This window comes from Lates calcarifer, linkage group LG3, assembly GCF_001640805.2.
Source record: "Lates calcarifer isolate ASB-BC8 linkage group LG3, TLL_Latcal_v3, whole genome shotgun sequence".
Lineage (NCBI taxonomy): Eukaryota > Metazoa > Chordata > Actinopteri > Centropomidae > Lates > Lates calcarifer.
Genome location: NC_066835.1, coordinates 1,851,133 through 1,876,985, shown reverse-complemented (window position 1 = coordinate 1,876,985; position 25,853 = coordinate 1,851,133). Strand labels below are relative to the sequence as shown.

General features: G+C 39.3%; 1 protein-coding gene across 1 annotated transcript in view; it reads left to right on the top strand.

The window, feature by feature from the left end:
- The first annotated feature begins 17,508 nt into the window (after nucleotides 1-17,508).
- The window catches only part of LOC108900257 (retinoic acid receptor alpha-A), a 73,245-nt gene continuing 64,900 nt past the window's right edge, over nucleotides 17,509-25,853 (top strand). Inside the window, exon 1 of the mRNA XM_018701227.2 lies at nucleotides 17,509-18,427. Within this exon, the coding sequence (XP_018556743.1) occupies nucleotides 18,271-18,427 (157 nt within the window). The 5' untranslated portion in view covers nucleotides 17,509-18,270. The remainder of the gene's footprint in view (nucleotides 18,428-25,853) is intronic.

Sequence of the window (25,853 nt, the reverse complement as noted above, 5' to 3'; positions counted from 1 at the left end):
ACATATGCTTAAAGAGATGGAGCTGGAATGTGTTATCCTAGCTTAGCATAAAGACTGGAAGCCTTGCTCTGTCCAGAGTAAAAAACATACAACTACTGAAACTTGGTAATTTACAGGAAAACAAATGTCAACATGAGACATTGTGGTTTTATACTGAGTTATGTAGCAGAACTACTTCTTCACTAACAACAGTTTATCCATCCATTCAGTATCTTTGTGCAGCATATTGAGCTATGGAGTGTGTTGCCAGATACAGAAATAGTGCTTTCACACATGCACTGCAGAATACCTATCGAAATCAGTTCAACCAGACATTAAACAACTTGTGCAAAGTCTGCATTCCAACCTGAGGAGCTGTAGTGTGTAATGGGCAACTCTGGACAAAGGCTGGATCTATGCTCATATGAGAAAATAGTTTAAGTCAGATTTGTTTCTATACAGACACAATGATACCAAACCTGGCAACCTCACGGTGAAAGCAAGACTCCAGGAAGTTGTACACAGTTGCTGTGCCCAGCTGTTGTTTGCAAAGGAATATTTCCAATATGGATCTACTTCTACAAGCATAAATTGTTGCATTTCTTTTCCTACAAATGAGATGTGTTACAAACTTTGGACAGAGTCAAATTAGCCACTTCCATCTGCTCCCAGTCTTTATGCTAAGCTAGTCACGGCCAGACTGTTACGAAATTAATATTGATAATCATATCTCACTCTCATAAAAGAAGAAAATACAACTGTGTACCAAACTGCTGAAACCTGTAGACAGAAAATGTAATTAAATTTGAAAAATATTATCATTAGTAACTGCGCAATTGCCTCAGAAAAATATTCAATTAGTTTTCTGCAAAATTCTTTGGTTATTTGTTCTGACAGTAATTTTATTTTATTGTCTTTCCACTTCATCATGTTTCTGTGTGTGCGAGTGTGCGATCATGTTTGAGATGGCCATCAATAGAAAGAGAGTGGAGGGAGAGATTACGTGACTTTATACACTAATCCTTGTGAAATCACAGGCTCCGGGGGGTGAGGTGGGGAGATAGGCGAGTGCCTCTCTGATCAGACAGGCTGTGGCTCACCACATGAAGCCGCCTGGATGCACAGTAATCCTTCCCCCGAGCCACAGAGAAGCCCATCTGACTGATAGGCAGGTCCCCTCGCTGCAGATACCAGGCCTCTGCCTCTAAAACAGTTGATCATGGCCAGGACTGGGCCAGGTTAGGTGAGGGCTGAGGTGATGGTTTAGTGGGGAGAGCTGAGGAGAAAGTTGATTCTGCTGTTAAATTACCAGTGTAATCACAGCAGTGTTACTTCTCATTTGTCCAGAAAATACTGTTTTCTTTCTTAATAGATTTAAAGTGAAATATGTCTCATTTTCAAAGAAATAAAGGTGAGTCATGCTACTTAAATCATTATCAGTGTATATATTATCTGTTTATCTATTATTTGTGACTGATGTAACATATCACACACAGTGATTTAACCCTTAGACCACACAAGAAAAACAACAACATTATTTGTTTGTTAAAATGTCTAAAGGCTAGGGTATGCTTGAAATGTGGCTGTTGCATACAGTTGTCATAGACAGGTGTGAAACACAGTAATTGTTCAAATGAGGATAACAGCACATACCGTCAGATGGTCTTTGCTTGACCTGCACACAAAAAGTGTTGAGTGGAAAAGTTTAATCCTGACTAATTTCTCACCTCTGCACACTTAACCAATCACTGTGTGAATCAGGTGCGCCTTTTGGAAGGTCAAGTTCGGAAATCTTATCTCAAAGTTCATTAATGAAAATTGTGACAAAACATATTCATCAACAACCTTTTTTTACCATGACAAAGATGAGACACTGACAAATGATATCATCCTGGTGATAGGGGCATCATCCGTAAACACTCATTTTGGTTGTTTCAGAAGCCAATAACAGAAATCTTACATTTATAGGGCTTGTTGCATATCCACTTTATTAAGGTTTTCCATTTTGGAATTGGTATCTGAAAGGTCTCTCTGAGAAGGAGATGAATAATAAAAAATAAAATGGGACCCAATTCTTGAACTTTAACACGGTTTTCCACACTATGCATTTCGAGGCCCCAATTTCAATTTCACATCTTCCACACTGTAATGTTGCTGCACCAGGTTTCACTATAGCCTATCCTAGTCAAGATGTCTTTTTCCATAGATAGGATTTTCTAGTTTCTTGTAGCATGTTCTAGGTCTGGCCCAGTATCTTCTCCACAGGGAGCCATCATCAATAGCTGCTTTCACACTGCAACCCTGAACTTATCCAAACATTATCTGGAGGAGCTGTATGTCTGAATGCAAATGACTGAATCAGTTGAATCTGACTTGAACAGACTTTAACCTGGTAGGTCCCAAGTATAAAGTCTGTGTAATGTCCAGTTGTGTCATTATGTGAATAGATTTGGTCGCTGTCCAGCAAATTCACATTCCCTATCTTGCGCTGATCACATGCATGATCTACCCAGACGCCACCACCTAAACCAAACAGAGTATTTCCTGGAGGTGAGAATGCACCTCACGTAGACAATCTCCAGTTGTGGGTTGTGTGTGTGTGAAAGGACTCCAGACAATGATTCTGCAGACATTGTCTGGAATTCATATGTGAAAACGGCTAATCTCATTAGACACGCCTGAACCTCATCTGGCTCCATTCTGTCTACATGAAGGAGCAGTGGTTCTACTCCATGGTCATTCCAAATATCTGAGCTTCTCACACCATTCCCTTGCTCTAGTCATTTTTCTTGAGTTTCAGACTTACACAGGTTCAGATTGCCTTATCACACCGGAAAGTGGCAAGTTGAAATGCAAACAGGCAGGGCAGGAAACTTGATGACATAGTGACCACAAGCTAACAGCTTATACTCCTTTAAAGCAGGTTTACATTGAAGCGGACGGTGAGAGTCAGCACAAGAAAGTCTTAAGTCATGGTAACTTCAGGTCAGGGATGAATTGCTGCCTCAAGTATTCAAATATCTAGGGCTCTAGTTCATGAGCCAGGGTAAGACTGATTGCTACATTGAGAGGCAGATTGCAAGAGGGCCAGCCTTAATGCAAGCATTGTACCAGCTATCTTGGAAAACTCAGAAAACCACAAGGAACTACAACCACTGCTCCTTTTTGTCAGTATGTGCAGAATGAAGGTGCACAGGAATCTGATAAGATGTTATATCAGGATGTCTGTCCTCATCCACTGGATATAGGATGGATGGTACACTGATATGATAGCTTATTATTTTTTAAAACTCTCCTCTTGACGCCTCTGACTCTTCTCTTCATTCCCTTAAAGGTCAGTACTGTCAAAAATCAGAATCAGAATCAGCTTTATTGCTCAAGTAGTTTCCACTGTCTCAGTGTACTCACATAGAGCACACAGTGGATACATGTGAACATAAAGCAAAAAGGACAACAAAGCTGAGTAAAGATAAATAAACTTCTATCTATATGATTCAAGATCAATTTAATTATCATTATGCAACACAAGATTTCACAATAAAATTAAGATAAGATAAAATAATCCTTTATTAGTCCCAAGCTGATGCTTACTGGCCTAAGCTAATCGGCTAGACATATGTAGTCCCTCCACACTATTCAAAAAACATATACATCTGAATTTGAAAATGCATTTGAAGGAACTGACTACATTTGAGAACCAAGTATCACTGATGTAAACACAGGTCTGCTTCCCTTTGTCCCACTGGTGACCTGTGCTCTGTCCACCCATCATGCAATAGGTCAATCAGATGTTGTGATGGAGCCAGGTCTCTACAAAGCATGGGCACAACAGACTTTGATTTCCTATTGCTCAGTGAGTTTTACTTCATTTATTTTAGTTTCCTAAAATAAAATAAATAATAAAACAAAAATGTAGCAAAATCCAAGGGAGCTACTGATGCACCACATTACTGTGGTTACAAGTCAACCAGCTTCTGAGGAGTTGAAGTTGGAAGAGGTTGTGTCTAGGAAGTGAAGGGTCTGTAGTGATTTTCCCTGCTCACCTCCTGACTCTGGAGGTGTACAAGTCCTGGATGGTGGTTGCTGTAGTCTGTTCTTATCTTGTTTAGTTGCCAAACTAAACCAGACAGTGATGGATGTGGTCGATGATTGCACTGTAGAACTCAGATCAGCAGCTCCTGAGGCAGGTTGAACTTCCTGAGCAGGCGCAGGACAGTCTTCTGTCATTCAGTTCACGTTCACCAGGTTTTGTTGCACCAGGAAACTGTTCCACCTCCATCTGTATGCAGACATGGACATCCTACAATGTGCACATGTGTCATATAAAAAGCTAAAAGCAACAGTGGGGAGGGGTGAGATGACTGCAGGAGGTGCAGTTGGTGTGTGAGAGGTGTAATTGTTGGTTATCACACATGAAGTCAGTGGATGATTGTTATTTTTAACTGCAGGACACATGTGTTCAGGGGGGTGGGGTGTATCTCAAACAGTACATAGAGCCTACAGGTTCCACTATAACTACCAAAGAATATGGTAATTAGTCTGACATTGTTTGAATGTGATCAAATCAGGCTTTGTTTGTGTTGAACAGCACAGGGACATCACGCAAATCTTATTCAGGACATGATGGGCAGTACCTGCTTTTCCTCTCTCATGTCACCATCTCCCTTTCTTTTTCTCTCAGTCTCCTCATCTTGTCCTATCTCTCCTCCTTTCCCAAAGCAGAGTTTTGATCAGCGTCTTCAGTGTTTTCTCTTTTCTTCTGTTTCAGTGAAGAAAGCCAAACACAGGGTCTGTCAGTTAAGTTCCATAGTTACCTGTATCACTATTCAGCACATTCAGCTGCCTGTCAAGTTGTTGACATCATTAAATTATGTTGCGTAAAGATTTTGTAGTTACGACAAGGTAATTCACTCAACACAGCAACACACATGCACGCGTTTATCAGCTGAGAAAGTTGGTGATCTTGGTGTTGTACAATATCTTTGCAACACCAAACAATTACTTCACAACTTTTACTATATACACCAAGAAAAAAAACACTGAGGTCCAAACCTCAGTGACCTGTGTAGGTGGTACATGGGGGGATGGCATCCGCCTTAAAATCACCTGCTGCCTATAGTTAAACATATTCAGGTTGTCAGCCAGCTGATGCTTCTCCACACTGCTGGGGGATGGTTTCCTTTAGCTGGTGATTTTGTCCAGGCCTCCCCATGCTGACGCTGGGTCGTTAGCTGAGAACATGTTTTTCAGCTTCTCAGTGTAGCCGCTCTTTGCTACTCTGATCTCCTCGGTCAGTGTGTCCCCACTTCTGTAGGTCTCCTCCTTGGCCTGATAGAGCAGCTTAAGGTTAGTTGTAAGCCATGGCTTATTGTTGTTGAATGTGGAGATGTTAGTGGGTACACACATCTTCTCACATTCTTGACCACAGGCAAATTTTAGTTTCTACTTGTAAGTCAGTAAAAGATGATCCAGACAGAGTGGTAGGCATCCCATATGGTATACCAGTGGTCCAGTGCCTTTTTATCCCTCATGGAACATTTAATATGCGGTCTGCATTTTGGATGAGGTTGAAGTCTGGATGATTATGTTCTATGCTGGTTATCTGGTCAGCCAGGTGTTGGCTGTAGTAGGATGTAAACTCCCACCAGAATAAAAGAGGAAAATTCCTACAGCAAATAAAAGCGTTTGCAGTTTATGATGAGTTTCTAGGTTTGGACTACACATTTTCCTTAACATCATTTTCCTCAGTGAAGATGAAAAGCTATCCTAGGGTGGATTCACCAAACCAGGTTTCAGTGAAACTCAAGAGCAGCAGCATCTATTTTGTTGGGACAGCGATTCACCAGGTTGAATGGATGGGAGCACTGTTAAAAATCTGCGCTGTCATAACTTCACCAAGATATTATATTCAAACAAACAAACTTCCCGTGTTTGTGAAGACTGTAGAATGTCAGATAAGGTGGAACAGATAAAAAAGTGAATGCACGAGAGAACAAAGAACTAGAGGCAACAATCTGTGGGGCCATCTTTTCCTCTCTGGAGGTTTTCAGTTGTATTTCCACAAATTTGCTCATCAAATTTCACCAGTTGAACACAAAAGCCCTGCATGATTACTCTGATTACCCAATGAACAAATCCACTGATGGATGCAATCTGAAGTTTTGGAAAATCTGATATATCCAAAGACTGGGTACTGGTCACACTGACAGACTGACAGAGAGACTGAATCTCTCTGCAGAGTGTAATGATTAAAAAGTTATGAGTTCTTATCTCCGTAGATAAAATACATGTAAAACTAAAAACCGATTACCACATTAACAAATTTCCACAAAAGCTTTTGCCAGACAGTGAGCAAACAAATTGTGTTAGACTGATGATCACATTGTATTACATTATCTTACAATATGGAGAAGAAATACACCCACACACTCATGCATGTGGCGACACATAGACACACACACAATCTCACAGATTTGATTGGAAATGAAAATGATCCTTCAGCCAGTGTTTTGTAGGAGACAGAGAAGTAAACAATGGAGGCAGTCACATTGAGACACTTAGACAGAAGTGTAATTACTGCTTCTCCATCGACCCAAATTTCCAGCAGGGGACCCATTGCTAAAGGTAGTTAGGCTGTTACGAGTAAATGAGCTCACTTTATTGCCTTCTAGTTTGTAATGGGTCTCTCTTCCATACCTCTGGCCAGCAGTACACGTCTTTAACCAATCACAATCAGCCTGCACAGTCAATGTTTATTAGCTATTGTCTTGTACAGAGCAGACAATAATGTGCACTTGACTTGAAATGCCCTGTCATGACCATGGGAGGCTTGTGCTTATAACTTTAACTTAGCACAGTTCAATCTATAACTGTGCAGCTGAGGGGGAGAGGTGGTTTATTAAATCTGTTGATCATGTCTCCTGCACAGCAGCAAAACTAATATATTCATGCATGAGATTTGGTTTTTGTTTATGTGTTGATAAAATATCTGCATTTGTCAGTTTGGACATATTTCTATTGTGGAGTATATCAGGTACCCAACCAAGCACTTTTAGTGAAAGATGTTATGTGAAGCTTCATTTGCAATCAGTTCATTATAAATATTTGGTCATAAACCAAAGACTTGCACAGGACAAAAGACAACATTTCTGGTAATCCATTTAATAGTAGTCAGTCACTTTCATTTCCTCTGTGCTCAACCAATCATATCACTTGGCATTTTGTTCTCAGGCACATCATCCTCCTGCATTTTGGACTTATTTTTATACACATGTACATGTAATTAGCAAATGTTAGCATGCTAACACATTGAACTAAAATGGGGAACATGGCAAACATTACTTGCTACAGGAGTCCACATAGTTTTATGCTCCTGAGGAAGAGAATAAAATTATTTATTGGGACATTGATTTGACATTGGCATTGACAGTGTACTTATTTGTAGATGTATTGAATGTCTCCTGCACCTGTTTGTTTACCCTGACTGTGCGCACATTTAGTCTCTCCTCAGTAGGCAATCAAATCCAGAGCGGGAAAGTGGGAAAAAAACTAACTAATAAATTACATTATGTAGACGTAGACTACTGACAGAATCAAAATGCTCAATGCTCAAATAGTATCAAAAATAGGGTTTGATTTCATGAAGTTCTTCTGTGCAGAGCAGGAGGACATCATTAGTCTATCTGCTACAGGCCTGCAGTGTGCCTGGATCTGTCCAAAGACAAAAGAGCAGATAAACAAAATCTATTGGGCCTGAATGTGCTCAGTATATTCTACAGAAATCTAATCTGTAGATTGTAGAATATTTTGTGAATAATATGACAATAATTTGCCCAGTGGCTGCACTACCAGAATTATGTGACCAAACTGGAAAGGAATCATCCTCTTAGGAGCATGAATGTGCTCAGAAAATGGGATTCAAATTATTAATAAAATAAAATAATAAAGAAAAGCAGTTTTGCCAGATGTTGTCAAGCAGCCCACTATCTGCGTAAATTATGTTCTGCGGTGCATGATTTACATCCCAGAGCAGCACAGTGGTGCAGTGGTTTGCACTGTTGCCTTACAAACACACACACACACACACACACACACACACACACATACACATACACACACACAAGAAGGTTCCAGGGTTTGAATCCTGGTTCATCCAGGACTTATCAATGGAGTTTGCATGCTCTCCCTGTGCCTGTGTGGGTTCTCCACAGCTTCCTCCCACAGTCCAGACATACAGGATAGCTTAGTTGGTGACTCTAAATTGCTCTTAGGTGTGAATGTGAGTGTGAACTGTTGTTTGTCTCTATATGCCACCTGGCATGGACTGGCGATCTGTCCAGGGTGTATCCTGCCTCTCAGCCAATGTCAGCTGGGATAGGCTCCAGCACCCCCGCGACCCTTAAGGTATAGATAATGAATGGTTTACATCCAGTTCCAAGTGTTTTAATTTGGTTTGCTTGGACTTTTCTCCATGTGAATAGAGACCGAACCAAGGCTTCAATGAGTCTTGTTTAATCAGATTTTCCACAATTTACAATGGCATATAGCAGTTTGGGGTGAAAGAGCTGTCTATAAGCGATCAAGTAAAAGCACTGAGTCTGTGTTTTTTATTATTGTTGAAATATATTGTTGTGAGAGTCCTGTGCTGAGTGAGAAGGAAGGGGACGCAGACAGCTCCTATCAGGGCCATGCGGTCACAGGGAACTAGTGAATTGTAGGACAGGAATTCCCTTTTCGTTATGAGACAGTAACTGAAGCAAACATACACACAATCAGTGGACAAAGTTCACAGTGCAGTCTCCTGACACTCAGTAACACAACTCTGAAACAAAAATGTCACTCCCCACTGCGAATAGGGTTGTGTCACTATATGTAATCTAACAAAAACAGTGGAATCTGTCAGAGACTGTAAGTTTTAGTAACTGGACAGCTTGCTGTTGTAAATGAATGCCCTAGTATGAAACTGTGGGTAAAGACAGCAACAGCTGCGCCTCAGCTAAGGGGTTTGGAGCTAGGGTTATTTGTGTAACCAACAACTGAAAAAAGATAAATAGCTTTTCAGTGAGAGTTTTAAAGTTGAAATGTGTATCATATTTGTGTGAATCTGGACATACAAAGCAGTTAATGATTGGACAAGGAAAGTGGATCAAAGATCTACAGTAAGGAACTAATGTTGCTGATAGTTACAGTTTTCTCTTTTTAATTAAAGTTTTACTGACAGCAAAAATCATTGCTGTATCACTTTTTGATTTGAGAATTGCATTGCAAGGTAAATCCTCCCACACATACTCCACTTGACCTGCACATTTTACATTCTTCAGTATCTCAATGTCAAACCACTTCCTGCTTTTGTGTATCCTCCACATTATCTTTTCCTGATGGGAAAGTTGATTTTTTTTTTTTTTTTTTTTTTTTTTTTTGCACTTTTCGTGCAGGCAGCAAATACTCAAAAAAGCACTTTGTGTGGCTATTCACAAACTTTTGGGCTGTTGTTTGCTGAAGTGAGGATATGTAGTTGTGCTGCAACAAATACATTTTGTGAAAAACAAAATATATTGAAGGGATTATGAATATTTTTTCAGTCCTTTGGGTTTGCTTGGCTTGTGATTTTTAGAATAAAGTATTCCTGTGCTTTCTGCACCCCTTCAGATTTGCTGTCTTATGCTGGCTCTTAGCTTTGTTCAGTCTGTCCACAGAGGCGGAAAAGCTCTTTGAATGTTCGAGCCACACCAGAATAATACAGCACTTTATGGAATGTTTTTTCTTTCTTTCTACTAAAGAATGGTCACCTGATGCAAATGCTCCATTCACTGTGGAAAATGTTTTTTTTTTTTTTTTTTTTTTTTAACAAAGCCAGTTTTTGTTGGTATAATAAAAACCTGCTTCAAATGATCCACTGAAGGATGCTTGAGGTTTAACTGTGCTGTAGGCATAATATGAATCAATGCTTTAAATACAACCTGAAAAGAATAAGCTGTTGATCCTCTGCCTGTTCACACCTCTGCATATGTTCTACATAAATAGAATATAGATGTTTTTAAAGCTTATGTAACTGTATGTTTCATTTTTAATAAGATAAAGAATATTTGAAATAGGACTGTATTTAGATCCATAAATACTCCCTTACTGTGAAGAATTTATGCTAATGATGCATACTGAAATGAAATAATCTTCAGTTTCACTCTGTGTATCATATTGCGACACAATGGCATAATTCCGATGCACGCTTTGGCATGATACTTAACCTGAGTGGAAAATGTATTTGCTTCTGCCATGCAGCTTCAATTAAATTACCAATAGGCTAAGTGCAAGTGTAACTAAATATAGCTGTTACAGGGTTTGACCCACCGATGAATTGTGAGCAACAAATTCAGTTCAGCTCATAAATATGCTATGAAATAAGGCTTTCTTGTGAACAAGAAATGGGAATTCAACGTGCACCTGAAGCTGCAGATTCGGTGGGTAAGTTATCCACCCACTAGTTGTGTTGAAACACAGTGAAAATAGCAGCCGTTGCATGTGTGTCATCCTTGAAGCTGTCAGGCTTTACCCGGCCTTATTAAATGATCAGCTACGCTGTGTATTGTCACAGCCTGGTGAGTTTTGGCAGTGGCAGCCACGAGCTGATGCCACTGACACTGAGCACTGATGCCAAAAAGTGGCTTATCTTGATGGATGGGTTCATTATCACCTTCTAATTACAGGTGGATTTTCAGGTATATTCATTACCTGTGCTGACCGGGGTTGTGTGTACGTGTGTGTATGTATGTGTGTGTATCCATGGGTTACTGTTACACTGGCTGAACTGCAGGGGGTCAGCTGGTGTGTGCAGGGGGGGTGGGGGGGGGTCCAGGGGTTCCTGTTTCAGCTCTGCTGTAGGCTCTCTGCAATATTCATGAGCTCCGTGGGGATCAATGTGCTGTGTAGCGCTCAGGCCAGCTCTGCCTCTCAAAATTTCTTCTTTACTCCATCAAAGGCTATCACAAGTGTTAGTATGTGTGTGGTTTTCAGCACACAGCTAACTCTGGCTAATGTATATTATCATACAGTATAAATGTTGTATGTGAAACTAACCATTTACAGTGTTTGCTCATTAAGGGGAACTACAGCAATGAAGTATTACACTTCCATATAACTGAGGAATGTGAGGGATAGATTAAAAAAGGATTGGTCAAAACTGAAGCAGAGAGGTCAAGATAGTCTAACTTTTATGGGTCAGTGGGTCATGTAACTTGATAGACATAAGATCCTACCTACCTGGAAAACTTCCTTGTCTGTCCATGTCAACTCCATGGCCAAGTTTGTAACAGCCATCACTCCTGGCCATCAGTCATAATAAAATCTGATGCACCAACTTAATCTGTGCATGCCCCGTTTCTGTTAAACACTGCTTTACAAGGGAGAACATGCAACAGGTTTTAATGAACTCATCAGTTTACCTAGTCTGTTTAAACCACTGCTTATCTACTGGGGTTGGATACCCCCAACAAATCACAAATCTGAGGGGTCACAAGATGATTAACAAGATTAGGAAATGCATAAATTTTCCCGAATTTTTGGAATATTTGCTTTGTTCTTATGAAATACTGTTGAAGTGGCACAGTCTGAGAAATGAACATCACACTGGTCAAACTGCTATGAAGGACACAGCACCACTGATGTAACTCACTTATTTGAATATACACTGTCCCAATTGTAAAGTTGTGGGCAATAATGACGTTACATTCCTAGATCTTAGCCATCTTAGCCATTTATGTATGTATATAAGAAAGCATGAACCTTCTCTACATTAAATTAATAAGATAACATAAATGCTGAGGTCCTTGATGGCCATCAAGTGTATATAGTTTAAGCTATAATAAGAACTCTTGTCTTGGCATCTTAATACATATCTTATCAAGCACTGCAACATATTATCCATTTTTAAATGCTGTACATGCTCCAGAAATAAAAAGAAAACATGAATCTAATAATAAATGGCATAAATATTAAAGCATTTTTAATATTTTGCCAGCAAAATACAAATTACCAGGCTATCTAATCCTACGTTCAGTGCATCCTTGACAAATGTATATTGACTAAAATAATGTAAAATATATTATTTCCACAAAATCATCACAAAAAACTTCACTGCAGAGAAGCCAATAAATGACATTTGCTGATGCCTCTTTTGTTTTTAATAATAAATTAGATTTTTTAAAAATATGTTTGGGACATACATGTAGAGTATGAGTATGAGTTTGATATTGTTTTGGTGTTGTTTAAATGTGTCCCATGTTGGTGGGCAGAATTGGTTACCACTCACTCTAACAAACTTTGTTCTCTATGAAGAAGTGTAGAACAAATATTTTCTCTGGGTTAGACCACAGGGAATGGTGAAGAGGTAGCAGATAGGGAAAAAATTTAAATATAAGTTTTGGAGAAAGTATTTCTTCCCCTTGATGAGTATCTTAAGATTGCAGCCACACAAGATGTTTAGATGGGGACATTAGTAAGGGCTCACAGCACAACTCATTTTTGCCACAGGGCACCCTGGTGGATCAATCCGACCATAGATACAGCCTTGAGTGGTGAGTTGACACTGATCAAGCATGACAGGTGTAGTGAATAACATTGATCATCTCGTTACAATGCAATATTCAGCTGGGAAAGCTTGGGTCCTGGCATTCATCTTGATGTTATTTGACACATACCACCCACCTAAACTGAAGGAACTGAGCATCTGTGGGATGCATCAAAACGAGCCAGATTCATGGAAGCCCCACCTTGCAACCTACTGGACCCAAAAAATCTGCTGCCAGTGTGCTGGTGCCAGACACCACAGGACACCCCAAGAGGTTTCCTGATGCTCAATCAGGTCGGGGTCTGGGGAGGCAAGGTTAACACCTCTTGGTCTTGGTTGTATTCCTCGAGCCATTTCTGGGCAGTTTTTGCACACCCACCCCCAAGCTGCCTTGGGGAGTGAGCTTGGTCTGCAATAATGTTTAGGTAGGTGGTGCATCCAGATGAATGTCAGGGCCCAAGGTTTCCCAGCAGAACATCACACTGTGACAAGATGAATGTTATTCACTTCACCTGTCAGTGGTTTAAATGTTGTGGCTGAGTAGAGTATATCTGCTGCTATAATTTCAACTATTTTTGAAAAGGCATGTAGTTTTGTCTCCAAACGACAGCTATGTGTGCCTCCTAGGACAGTAAAGTCTAAGTTGTTATAGGTGGTTTAATAGCTCCATAAGGCAGAAATAGACAGGTCTAACTGCAGGTTTTCCACACAGGCACTGCTACAATGCTCTATCTCTGTCATAATGCTGATGGGAGGTGAAGCAGCTGATATCTCATTTTTCAGTTAAAGACTAGGTTGCAAACCCATGTAGAAGTTGAGTCCTACAGAAATGGTTAATAAGACACAAGTCTGTTTTTTCTAAAGACCCAGATTCAAGTAAAAGATGAAGAGAGAGAGAGAGAGAGAATATGTAAAGTGAGAAGGTTGAAGAAGGCTCCCTGGAATTTGTGAATATTAGGACAAAAAGTTGTGTTAATCAAAGAGGCCACGCACAGGTTATTTGATTACGTTTTATTGCTGTTCTATGATCTTATAGCTTGATGAGGCACAGGTATGTTTACTTACCTAACCTGTGGTGGTTGTATGGGATCACACATGCATGTACTGTGAGGAATAATGATCAGTATCAGAATATGATATAATGCATAATGCATAATGTGCACAGTATGTAGGAGGTGAATATTTAACAGAGTAGCTGGACAGTTAATGACATTATGATATGATTTATATCATTTTCAGGTTATTATGTGCAAAGAAACTCATCTTTGCTACTAATGCACAGATGTGTAATGCTTCACAGTTTGGGTCATTTTGTACTGCATCAGCCACTGCTTTGCTAAAAACAGTAAATGATGAGATGGCAAAGCTACTGTATGTGTATGGCATATGATTCAGCTGACTCTCATTCAGTTCATGGGGTTTGCAGTCTTGTATAATGAGTCAGCATGAGCACCTCATGCTGTTGCACATCATTGTGTAGTACCAACATCACTCTCAGTCAGGCTGTTTCCTAACATATAATTTCTTCTTAACTTGCTGCATTTAAAAAACATTATATTAAGACTAAATGTAATAGTAATGGTAGCAAAATATACATAAAGACACAGCAGTAAAGTCCTATTTAGAGTGTTATATTGTATTGTTTGATTTTTAATAGCTTTACATTAATGGGCAAGCAGCATTTTAATGTTGTACCCGCTCAATGTAGAACAAAATGAAACTGCTTATAGACTGTTGAGTACTTTAATCTGTCACAATGGCTCAGATGTATAGGTTTATAATAGATTTTATATAAATTTATCACAGCATTTAGTAGAAGTCAATTATGACTGGATGATTTGGTGGCTTGTAAAGTTGTGGGGAAAATAAACATCTGTGATCACTAAAAAGAGATGAACCACAATTTAAAATGTAATTTTCAGAGTATTAAGTAGTTGATGATGTTGTCTTCCATACTGATTCTTAATATTCCTCATATTATTATTCTGACTAAGCTCATCATGAAAACATGTACAGTCACATACCACAATTCGGTCCCATTTCATGTAACTCAGCCAGTACATCAGGATCAAATATCATCAGTGCATTTTCTTAAGGAAGTGCTTTTCTCATTTTTTATTTTTATTTGAATGTATTAATATTGTAAATTATAATCCTTGCATCCTACCTTTACCAGTGGGGAGCCGATACAAACTGTAAAAGTACCTTGGCATTGTTCTCAACCATAAGCTTAAATGTGGGCTGATCTCATAAGCACTACAACACATCAAAGAATGTACTTTTTTAAAGAAACTGTTACTCTTTAATGCCCCACAATAAAATGCTTCAAATGTTACAGTGCTTTAGCCTTCTGCATTATCGACTGGCATGGCAATGCCACTGAGGCACAGAAAAAGTATGTCAGAAAAATGGTTACAACAGCATGGAATGCATTTCCAGAGGCAGGCTGGTAGCTAAAGAAAACAACATTGTGTGTGACAGGAGGCATCCCCTCGCCTCTTCATTCAAACTGTTGCCATCTGGGCGACTATATTGTTCCTGTCTATTCACCTAAAACAGATCCAAATTTGAATTCGTTCCACAAGTTATTAAGTTTTTAAACAAGTAATGCACATAGTAACTGAGCAGGATGACCAGCCTTCTCTGATGCATGGTGGGAGACATGAGTTTGGGCATGTGTGTGAGTATGTCTGTGGTATGTCTTCATAAAATATTCAGACTCCTTCACTTTTCACATTTTCTTATGTTGCAGCTTAATGCTGAAGTTTAATTCTTTTTTTTCTCATTTCAGTCTACACTCAACATCCTGTAATAACACTGCAGGGTTTAAGGGTATTTTCTTATATCTGATATCTTTACTTTATATCTGTACTTTGCTCCATTCAGCTTTCGATAAACCCTGACCAGTCTCCCTTTCCCTTGGTTTCATTAGATCAGATAGCTTCTCATAGTCTGAGGGTCCTTAAGGTGAGGTTTTGGCAAACTCCAAGCAGCTTTCATGTGTCTTTCACTGAGGAGACTTCTGTCCGGCCAGTCTGCCAAAAAGTCCAGATTGTGACAATTGTTCATAAAGAAGTTTCTCCCATCTCCACACAGGATACTGGTGCTCTGCCAGAGTGACCATCAGGTTCTTGGTCACCTCTGCTACCAAGTCCTGGTTGTTCCAAACTTCCTCTATTTAAGAATTATGGAGACCACTGTGACTCTTGGGACCTTCAATACAGCCAAGTTATTTTGTAGCCGTCCCCAGATCTGGGCCTCAACACAATCCTGTCTCTGAGCTCTGCAGACAGTTCCTCCGACCTCACAGCTTGGTTTTTGCTCTGATATGCATTGTCTGCTGTGGGACCTTATATAGACAGGTGTTTGCCTTTCCAAATGATGTCCAATCAATTGAATATACCATGGTGGAAATGGGAGAAACCTGAGCTAAACTTCAAGTGCCATGGCAAAGGGTCTGAATACTTATGTCAGTGTGATTTTTCAGTTTTTCCTTTTTTAAAAACACATTTGCAGAAGTTCTAGTTATTCATTTTGTCATTATGGAGAATTGAGTGCAGATTGATGAGGAAAAAAGTTTATTTTGCATGTTTTGTGATTATACTGCAAAACCATTTCCCCCACAGGGGACAAATAGAATATTGATCTCTCTATAGGTTAATAATATAACAGGCTTATAACAGGCTTTTGGGTCAATACTCTCAGTAGTTGCTCACAAAACAGGTGTTATTAGTTTGGTAAAGTTCAGACTTGATCTTGTAATTGTTCACCAAGAATTTGTGTCATTTTAATGAAGAGCAAAAGACAAACAAGAGGCTCAAGAAATGTCAAATAAATTTGCCGCCTGTAAAACATTCTAAAATAATGTTTCCTTTGAAATGACACTTGTACGACCTCATGATTGATCACACCAGCCAGATAATAACAAGCCAGCCATCAGTCATGTGTGCAGTTTATCATCAAAGCTGTTGGCAAGCTGGACAAAGCCACAATCTTTAACTTGAAAAAAAAAAAAAATCCTGTTTAAAATGTTGGGGACTGTGCAGTACAAACATTCAAATTTCATGTTTCACATTATGCACACTGTAACAAATGTGAATAGTCTCATTTTAATCACTTTTACAGTTTATGAGTTGTATACTGTTATGCAGCCCAATGCAGAAGTGTTTTAAACTCCATTGACTTATATTTCATCTCAGCCAGTTAGTTTCATTATACAGTCAAGCAGAAACCAATAAGCATGATTACTGCAGTTGCATGCATTTTACTCAGGAAATACTTCCCAGCATTTTAAAAAAGATTTTGTAAAAATAATACTAATTTATACAACATAAACACCTGACACATTGTTCTTGTAAGTTGTTTGGTGAGGTGCGAACTGATCCAAAACTGATCTCTGATTATTATTATTTTTTATTAATAGGCAACAAAATCCCATGAAGGAATTCAAAATAAAGCTCAGCTGAGTCCAAATTGTAAAAAAACCTATTAAATTGTCATCTTCAAAACTTCTAATCGATAATTTGTGTAATTTTAATGAAGAGCCACATAGGAACCTCCAGAAATGCCAAAATGAAGTTTCCATAACATTCAGAAGTAATGCTTCCTCTAAAATGAATGTGTTTTGACCTCCTGATTGATGACACTGAATGATTAATGACAGGCCATCCAGTCATCCTGCAGATTGTCGAGATGAATGTGATAATGCAGATTAGACACAGACTTTTCTGTCTTTCTTTACTTTGAGTTAAACATTATTATTTTAAAACTACATAAATCAGTACTGTTGGTGTTGTTTATGACCATTCATCTCTGTTAAAAAAAAGGGCACTTTCCTGTCGTTGTCCATAAAAAAGCAACACATATCAGAGCGCAGACAGAACTGCAGTCATACTTGCTCAGATTAAAATGATTAAAAAAAAAAAAAAGAAACTCTTTAATTTTTTTTTGGAACCGTCGTGTAGCCTATTTTATTCTTCCCAACATACAAAAAAAAAAAATCTTTATCATGTTTCCCCTGCGTTTCTCCTCTCCTGCCTTGTTCCGCGCTAGGGAGCTGCAGTGATGTCAGCCTGCCTGGGTCATTTGAAGGTCAGCAGCCTCGGAAGGGTTCATAGAAAGTTCACTCGCATATATTAGGCTATTCAATCTTTCATTCTCTGTGGCAAAACTAGTTGGAAATGAGCTGCACAGGGGGACGGATAACCCATTCGTCATCGGAGAGGAGAACATGTGCTTTTAAACGCCGTCCGTGTCATTTTTGATATTACAAAAGAAAGATCGTCCGGTTCAGGCGGGTTTTTTTTTTTTTTTTTAAACTGCTGCTTACCCCAGTCTACGGTACCGCGACGAGGCGACTGACTGAAAACACGTCGGGATGTTATTATTATTATGTAAGAGTCCAGTTTAGACGTCCGTGGCAGCGCTCGGAGTGGACACGGTGCGGTGGTGGGAAAAAAAAAATGGCAAATGAGTATTTAGAGGAAGCCATTGAACATTTTGGTCCGAAATAATTCATGATTCCGGTGCGGGACGAATGAGAAGAAGAGGAGCGAAATCCGCCGCGCCAAGAAGAAGAAGAAGGAGAGGAAGAGGAGGAGGAGGAGGAGGAGAGGAGGAGGAGGGTAGAAGTAGGCTCGTGGAGTTTGATGGAGTTCTGTGCGCTTATGCCGTTGATTTTTTTTTTTCATCTGTAACGCACAAGAGTAGTTGAACGACGCGCCGTCAACATGTTTGACTGCATGGACGTGCTGGCCGTGAGTCCCGGGCAGATGTTGGATTTCTACACGCCCAGCCCGTCCTCCTGCATGCTGCAGGAAAAGGCTCTGAAAGCCTGCATCAGCGGACTGGCGCACAGAGAGTGGCAGCACCGCCGGAGCGCACACTGTAGGTCCAACTTATCATCATCATCATGTTGTTGTTGTTGTTGTTGTTGTTGTTGCTGTTGCTGTTAGGAGCTGTAAGGATGAGCAGCTGAACAACGATGGGTCAGTTCAAGCTGAGTCCACCATCCACACGATTCATAACAAGTTGGCACAGAGGGCCCGCAGGTCTGATTATTATGGTGGAAAGTCCACCAGCACTTTTGCTCCTTCTTAACTAGCCAGGAAATGTAAAAGTTTTAGGGGAACTCTGAGTGCAGCATGCACGAGAGCATCACATATCATAAATATATGAGGAGGGATATTTTTAAAAATACATCAGCTGTTTCACAGGGACAATATTTCATGGAGCAGCTCAATGACATAATAAATTGTAAATTTCTGGTGCTTGTCTGATTCCAAAAAAAAAAAAAAGAAGTTTGTTTCTGTAGAAAACTCTCCATAACCTCCATCCTACCGTACCGCACGCCTCCATAAATTCTCAGCAGCCTGTATGGCTTGTCCCAGATCAGTACAGTTCAGAGAGCAGCAGGCTGGAGGAATGCAGAGAGTAAACACAGGCGGCGTTTCCACACCTCCTCCCCGGCCGCACATGACAGGAGGAGCGGCTGACGAGCCGCGACCTGCGCTCCCTGACACTGATTTAGATAAATGACCCCGCGGACTTGTCAGCACGATTAGCGGGGTGCTATCGGAACATGTCAAAACCTTGCGTTTTAAACTGGCCAGGGCTGATAGATGGGTGGCTGCTAGTTTTTGTACCAGGTGAATAAGTGGACGCTCTAAGGCCAACTGCACTCTTTGGAATAACAGAGCTGATTCCCCCTGCTGAGAAAAACAGGAGACTGAAATATTAAATTAAAAGTAACATTAAGGCGATACTGTATTTAAAATAGCAATAATAAGTAACTAAAGACCATCAAGCATAATCTTAATTATTACAATAATTGCACAAAAGGTGCAGGGTGATTTGTCGTGCATTGAAATACCTGACTAAAGGTGTTACCTTGGTGCCATGTATTGTCGTCTTCGGAACTGGATAAATTTCATTCCCTAACCATGTGCTCATGAGACACTTGTCTGTTTGTTTTTCACTGTCGCTGCTGCTGCTCTGTGATTTATCCTCATCTGATAATGACCAGCCTCCAGCTGTCATTCCTCAGGGCAGTCAGTCGAGAGGCTCTTCTTCTTAGAAGGAGGAAAAAATGCAAAAGTTACAGCCGCCACCTTTAACTTGAAGCTTCTTCACAGTCGCTCTGCTGCAGCTCAGGGTTTGATGGAAACGCTTCTGTTGGCAGAATTTGAGTGATCAGGCAAAACTGCAGCTGATTAACATTTATCTTACAAATTAATTGACTGATTATTTTCTCAATTAATGCTTTTCTATCTAAAATGTCAAGAAATCATGAAAAAATCCAACGCTAGTTCCCCGAGTGCAAGGTGGCATCTTTGAATTACAACAGTTATAAATCTGTATACAGGTATATATTCAATTTACTATTGCATATGACACAGAAAAGCAGAAAATCTTTACATTTGAGGAGCTCGAACCAGCAAATTAATGGCAAATTTGACAAACGAACTGTACAATTAATTGATTATCAAAATTATTGCTATGAATTTCATGTGGATCTACTAATTAGTTAATCATCTAGGCTAATTGAGCTTTAAAACAGAATGATAAGAATACAACAGTGAGTTAAAAGGTTTTATTGACACGATGTATACAGGCAGTGTTCACTATATTTAGAAAATAAATCTTAAAACGTTTATTTAACTTTAGACTAAAGAAAATGTAATTTCGCCATTGCAAATATATTAGCATCTGATTTCTTAAATACTCCCGTGCATTCTCGGATGATCTTCACGGATGGTCTGTAAGAGGCATTTTCGAAATAGTGGTGCCCACTTTGCTCAGTGCATGCCTACTGCTCTCATGATATTTTGACCAGACGGTAAAAGATGGTTTCAAAATGCTGTTCTTGTTATTAGGATATCTCCCATTCAGTTATTCTTTGTTAAATTACACAGTCTATAATTTTAAATTTCTTACATGAAGGTCTAAATGCTGCTTTTATTGCACTGGTTTCTGTTATTGTAGTAACTGAAACCATTGTAGTTTTCTACCTTATTTATTTTATATTAAGTCTCTGTGTTTACCTTGTCCTGGAGTATGAATTGGTCATTGCTCATGATGTCAAAGCTTTTTTAAAAAAAATCAAATAGAAGTTCTTGAAATACTTGAAAATGGCCTTAATCCCATAGACCACAATAATTCAGTTTCCAATAAATCCATAGGAGGACAACGTACTCTAATAAAGCTGAAATTACACTAATCATGAGAGTGGACTGAGGAGAATATTGTAACATTTAGAAATTATTCATATGTACCTAATATGTACCTTTTAAGTGGTTTGTAAATTGTCAAATGAATCAATGTAAGGCAAAATTGCAAAAGTCATTTTGGACTCAACAGGTATAAATAGTGAGTGTTCCTTTAAAATGTTGCTAGTGCAGCGGGTCTTTGACAGAGCTGTTGGCATGAGTTAACACTACTGAGGTCAAGTCCTAGTTCCCCCATTTCCCCCTAACCTCCCAGATTTATTTTTCCCAGACGCCAAAATGTGATTAGCCGAATTTCATCCTCCTTTTTTTGTATTTACATAAAGGTCAAAATGTTGCTCTCTCCACACTGCCAGGAACAGAATTCTGCCAAAGAATTATTGAAGCCTTTACTTATTTACTGGACTACAAGCAGGCAAAATTAAAGACAGTTCCTCAAAAATGACTGAATCATACTATAACAGAACCACCATATCTATGTTTTAAATTGTTGGAAGTTCCATGTTGCTAAAAAAAATCTTAATTCCCCCGAAATTAGTGACTACACAGCCCTGTCAATAGTAGCTACGGCCCTGCACCTTTTCCACTGTCATACTGAGGACACTGCGGAGCCTGTTTGATTGTCATAGAATTCAATTATTACCAAATAAAGCCTATATTTTCTCTCATGGCATTTGATATAATGTTTGGTTTACATTGGTTAACCAACCTAAAGTCATTATCCATACCCCATCAAATTAAAAATAGCAGCACACAGAGGTTTGTTTCATGTGCTATGCAATTAGACAGTCAGTGCCCTTTAACACATATGCTCAAACTGGCCTTTTAAGACAGGATTCATGAAGCACTAAATGGGACAGAAGAAGATACTGCTGATCCTCTTTTTTTCTCACGATGAACTCGTCCTCAGCCTGTAAAGCTGCGCGTTGGCCTTTAGTTCAGTCAGACAGGACACCCCTGCCCTTTTCCTGTTTGAATAAGGCACCGTTTAAATTAGACTTTGATTTTAGAAAGCTTCTCCCAGGGTCATTGAAATGTTGGTGTATTAATTTATTTATTCAGGATAATGGAAACCTCCTGGGTGTTAATTAGCTGCATTGACAAAGAGCCGACCATTAATGCACTTCCTCTTCCAGTTTAGATGTTAATTACGAATGATCAAGGACCTCCGTTATAAAGCGGTCTTTGCAGCTGAGGAATCATTGCATATGATACCTGCGCTGTGTAAATAAAAATAAATTTCACGTTAAAAGCATTGTCATTTTATCAAAACAAATCCAAAGACTAATAAGTGGAAAGGTGATTGTCTATAGAGACCGCCGCTATTGTGACTTAAAACGACAGTGTGATGTTCCAGCCTGATATGTATTGTACAGTCAATGTGTGTTATGGGATAATTGGGGCCTTTTTGTCTTCAAGGCTTAAGCGCCTCTGATGTGGACATGAAAGGCCATTAGCACAGCTTGAACACCAAGCTAATTTAGTGGGCATGTGAAATGAAAGGCGGATGGGGGGAAATAAAAAGCCGCGTACAACAGCGAAATGAAAGGAGAGCTGTCTGATGCCAGGCATGTTTAATTGTCATGATTAGGACAGTGTTAGGGTCCCACCAGGGTTACACTGATACTGTGTATCAGCAGTGAAACTGGCCTTTTAAAAAATGTCTAAATGTCATACTACACTATTGCAGCCTAAACTGCTGTAGGCTCTCGCTTCAACACAGCTGCAGAAAAAGCACATTTTCATGTTTTATTTCTTCAAGAGTGATTAATTTCATTATGTTATGGTTGTAGTAAAATATATTTTTTAAATGTGGTTCCAGTGGAGAATTTTACTCGCACATGATGGTTCAGTCGCTGTTTCACAGGCTTCTGGAACCTCATAAAAACACAACATCACATTTCTTTTTTGCCATTATTGCCAGGTGAGTTTAGTTGTATAGCATCCTTCAACAACAAGGAAACTCACAGTGCTTGTGTAAGACATTAAAAGACATTAGGAAGATATAAATGCATATAAGTAGGTTTAAAAATAGAGAAATAAAATACAAGCTAAAAATAAATCATAATTAAATAAAATAGAACAAAAGAATTTTAAAAATAATACTGGATCGTAAGAGATGAATAAAAAGCACTAGATTTACTTTAATAAGTAACACCTAACAGTATTCAGAAATTCAATAAATCCTTATAAGACAGTGTAATACAACATATACTGTTATGATATTAACATATTTTAAGTAAGCCTGATAAATATGACCTTCTTTGCACTTTAGATTAATTAATTAAAATTTTCATCAGCAGGTTTGTTGATTATTTTCCTGCTGTCCTATATTACCTTATCTTCTTTATGTCCTACATATTCTCATGTTTATTATTATTTGCTTGTTGCTCATAACAGAATGTTCACATAAAATACAAGGGGACCTGTAGTAAAGAGCTGCATTGTCATTAATAGAAATATATATACATATCTATGTATTTTCTAGGGACAACGATATATTGGTAATGATAAGTCAAAACCTAAACAATTCTAACATTATAAGATTCTAAATAACAGCTGAATTAACGACTTCACACTAAAAATCTCAGCCTAAAAAAGTGAATATCAAACGTGGGTGATTTGTTTACTGATGTTTCGTTTATAGGCTGAGAAAGTGAAAGTGTCCAGAATTTTCCTAAGCTGGGACACAGACAGTCCGTATGGATCAATGAGGTATTAGCACCTTTACATTTGTCGCAGCTGGGGTTGACTTTGGGATACATTTTATCCAATTTACCTTTTGAAATGTGGCTCTGTAGTCTATTGAGTGAGTGACTATAACCACCTTTTCAGTCATCATGTTAGTTACTGTGGTTGGGTTGGGTGGGAGTGGAAGTTTGCGATTTGTTCCTGATTTATGTCGAAGAACACGACCTGCCATTGTAAAATTATTTGTCTTTACGTGAAAGAAGTCACAGTTTTATTATTTATCACAGTATTTTTATATTTTCTTTCCAATGTGTCCCTCAGCTCAAACATTATGAGTTTTGAACTGGATTTTTTCCCTCGTTTGCCACACCCATCCCTGGAGCACCCAGCTTCTCTTCTTTTGACTGTTTTCTAACAGAGCCAACATCAGAATCCAGTTACATCTAAAAGTGCTGGCAGGGAGAGAATAAAATCAGACCTGCTCTCTGCTTTTAAGGCCATGAATTCCTGCAGATTAAAAAGAAACCTCCTGCATTTTAACAGCCTTATTCCTTTTCCGGCGTTCCTTCCCTGAGCTTACTCGTCTATCATCTGCTTTTATGGCTGTCTTAACTTCTCAGTCAGTTTTTATGAAAGCTTTGAAGTGGCTTGCACCTGTTGTGTTCGGCATGTAGAGTTGGAGAGCTTCCTTTCAACGTGTGGTTTGACCTCAGTGCTGCAGTCACCCCGGGGTTGCCATGAGGTCACAGAGGGGGTCAGATGGAGCGGGTAGGGGTAGATTTAGTCAGTTGACTTCCTGGGAATCTCTAAACACTGGTGATATAGTAATAATTTGTCAGTGCACAATATCTGGGCGCTTTATTTTGTAAAATGTAGAATAGATTTTGAAGCCCTGATGAAAAGCAGATCCTCCACTCTTCCAACTGCTCTGCTCTGACATTTCCCCAGCAGACATGAAGTCAAATGACTATTTGTTATTGCTCTTTTTTCTTGTCCTTGAGTGTTTAAAAGTCTTCCAAATATTCCTCTCTGTGAAACACACTGACGAAGAGCGCCAAGCTGCTTCTAATTTGGTGTACTTTGAGTGAACTTTGGCTATTTCCTCTGACTGGGCCTGCTGTATGTGAGCTATGCACTCGGCACTCCTGCAGAGAAAACCTGGAAGAAAAACACTTCCAGACTGGATAGAGCGTCAGCTGAGTGGAGGAAGAAGAGGAGAAAGAGGGGGAGGTGGAGGAGAGGGACTGGATCCACTGCTATTCCTATTCCCCTAATCCTCTTAGGCTATACCCACCACTCCACATCCAAATCACCACAGCTTTCTCCTGAACACAAACCAAATACACAAACACCCCGAGGAACTGCTTCTCTTTTTCTTATACCCCCTCTTGGTTTTGTCCTTTTTCTCTCCTTCTTCCTGCCTCTGGTGATCTGTTATAATTTCTCAGGTTTAATTCAGTCACTGCGATTTATGGCTCTAGCGTTCAATTGATATTTATTTGAAAATTAAAATCAAGCCTTAGATTTTATATACACCTTTCTTTCCATTACATGCAGCAGCTTTGCCCTAATTTCAAATGCGGCATCATTGTGCTAAATTGCCTGTGTGCTGCGACAGACTTTGCTTTAGGTTCTTTGCCATCTGTTGTGTGGTTGTGTGGACCATGTAATTTTATATCTCACTGGTTTTCAGACTGGAGGAACGAGGTTGGGATATAAGGATGTAGTTATATTTAGATGATATTTCGATTCTACATTATCTAACCTCACATCCTGCCACATATCACTCATTTTGAGCCTGAACCAGGTTCGGTGTTTGGGGGTTTCTTAAGCTGATTTTGGTGCAAATTTTCTGGTAGGAATGCCGCCAATAGACCTCATACAGTATGATGACTATAGTAAAGCTAAAACGTTCCAAAGTTTCAGTTCACCCCCCCCCCCCCAAAAAAAAATCTCTTAGCTCCAGAGGTATTTAGCTATGCAAATTCTTGTGGTTTCCTCTGTAAAGCTTTTGGGATCACCTCCACACAGACAATAGAAGTGAATGGTGACATTAGATGAATCCAGCAGCGACACCTCTTTCCAGAGGCAATGTCCCCAGGTAGAAAGTAGGTGTTAATGAGAAAATGTTTTTTGCCCTAATTTTGATTAACTGGACCTTCAAAGGATTTACTTTATAATTTTAACTTCATTCAAATGGATTTGCTCTGTGAATTGACTGCAGGTACATAGTGCTAATGCCACAGACGTGCAGGTTTAGATGAACAAAGGGATATTAAAGCTCCATTGTGTAAATTTAAATTAACAGAAAAGTAGGAAGTGACTACAGTCCTACTCAGCTCTACACTACGTTTTAACCTCTTCCAGTTCATTATTTACACTGGTGCATGAGGACA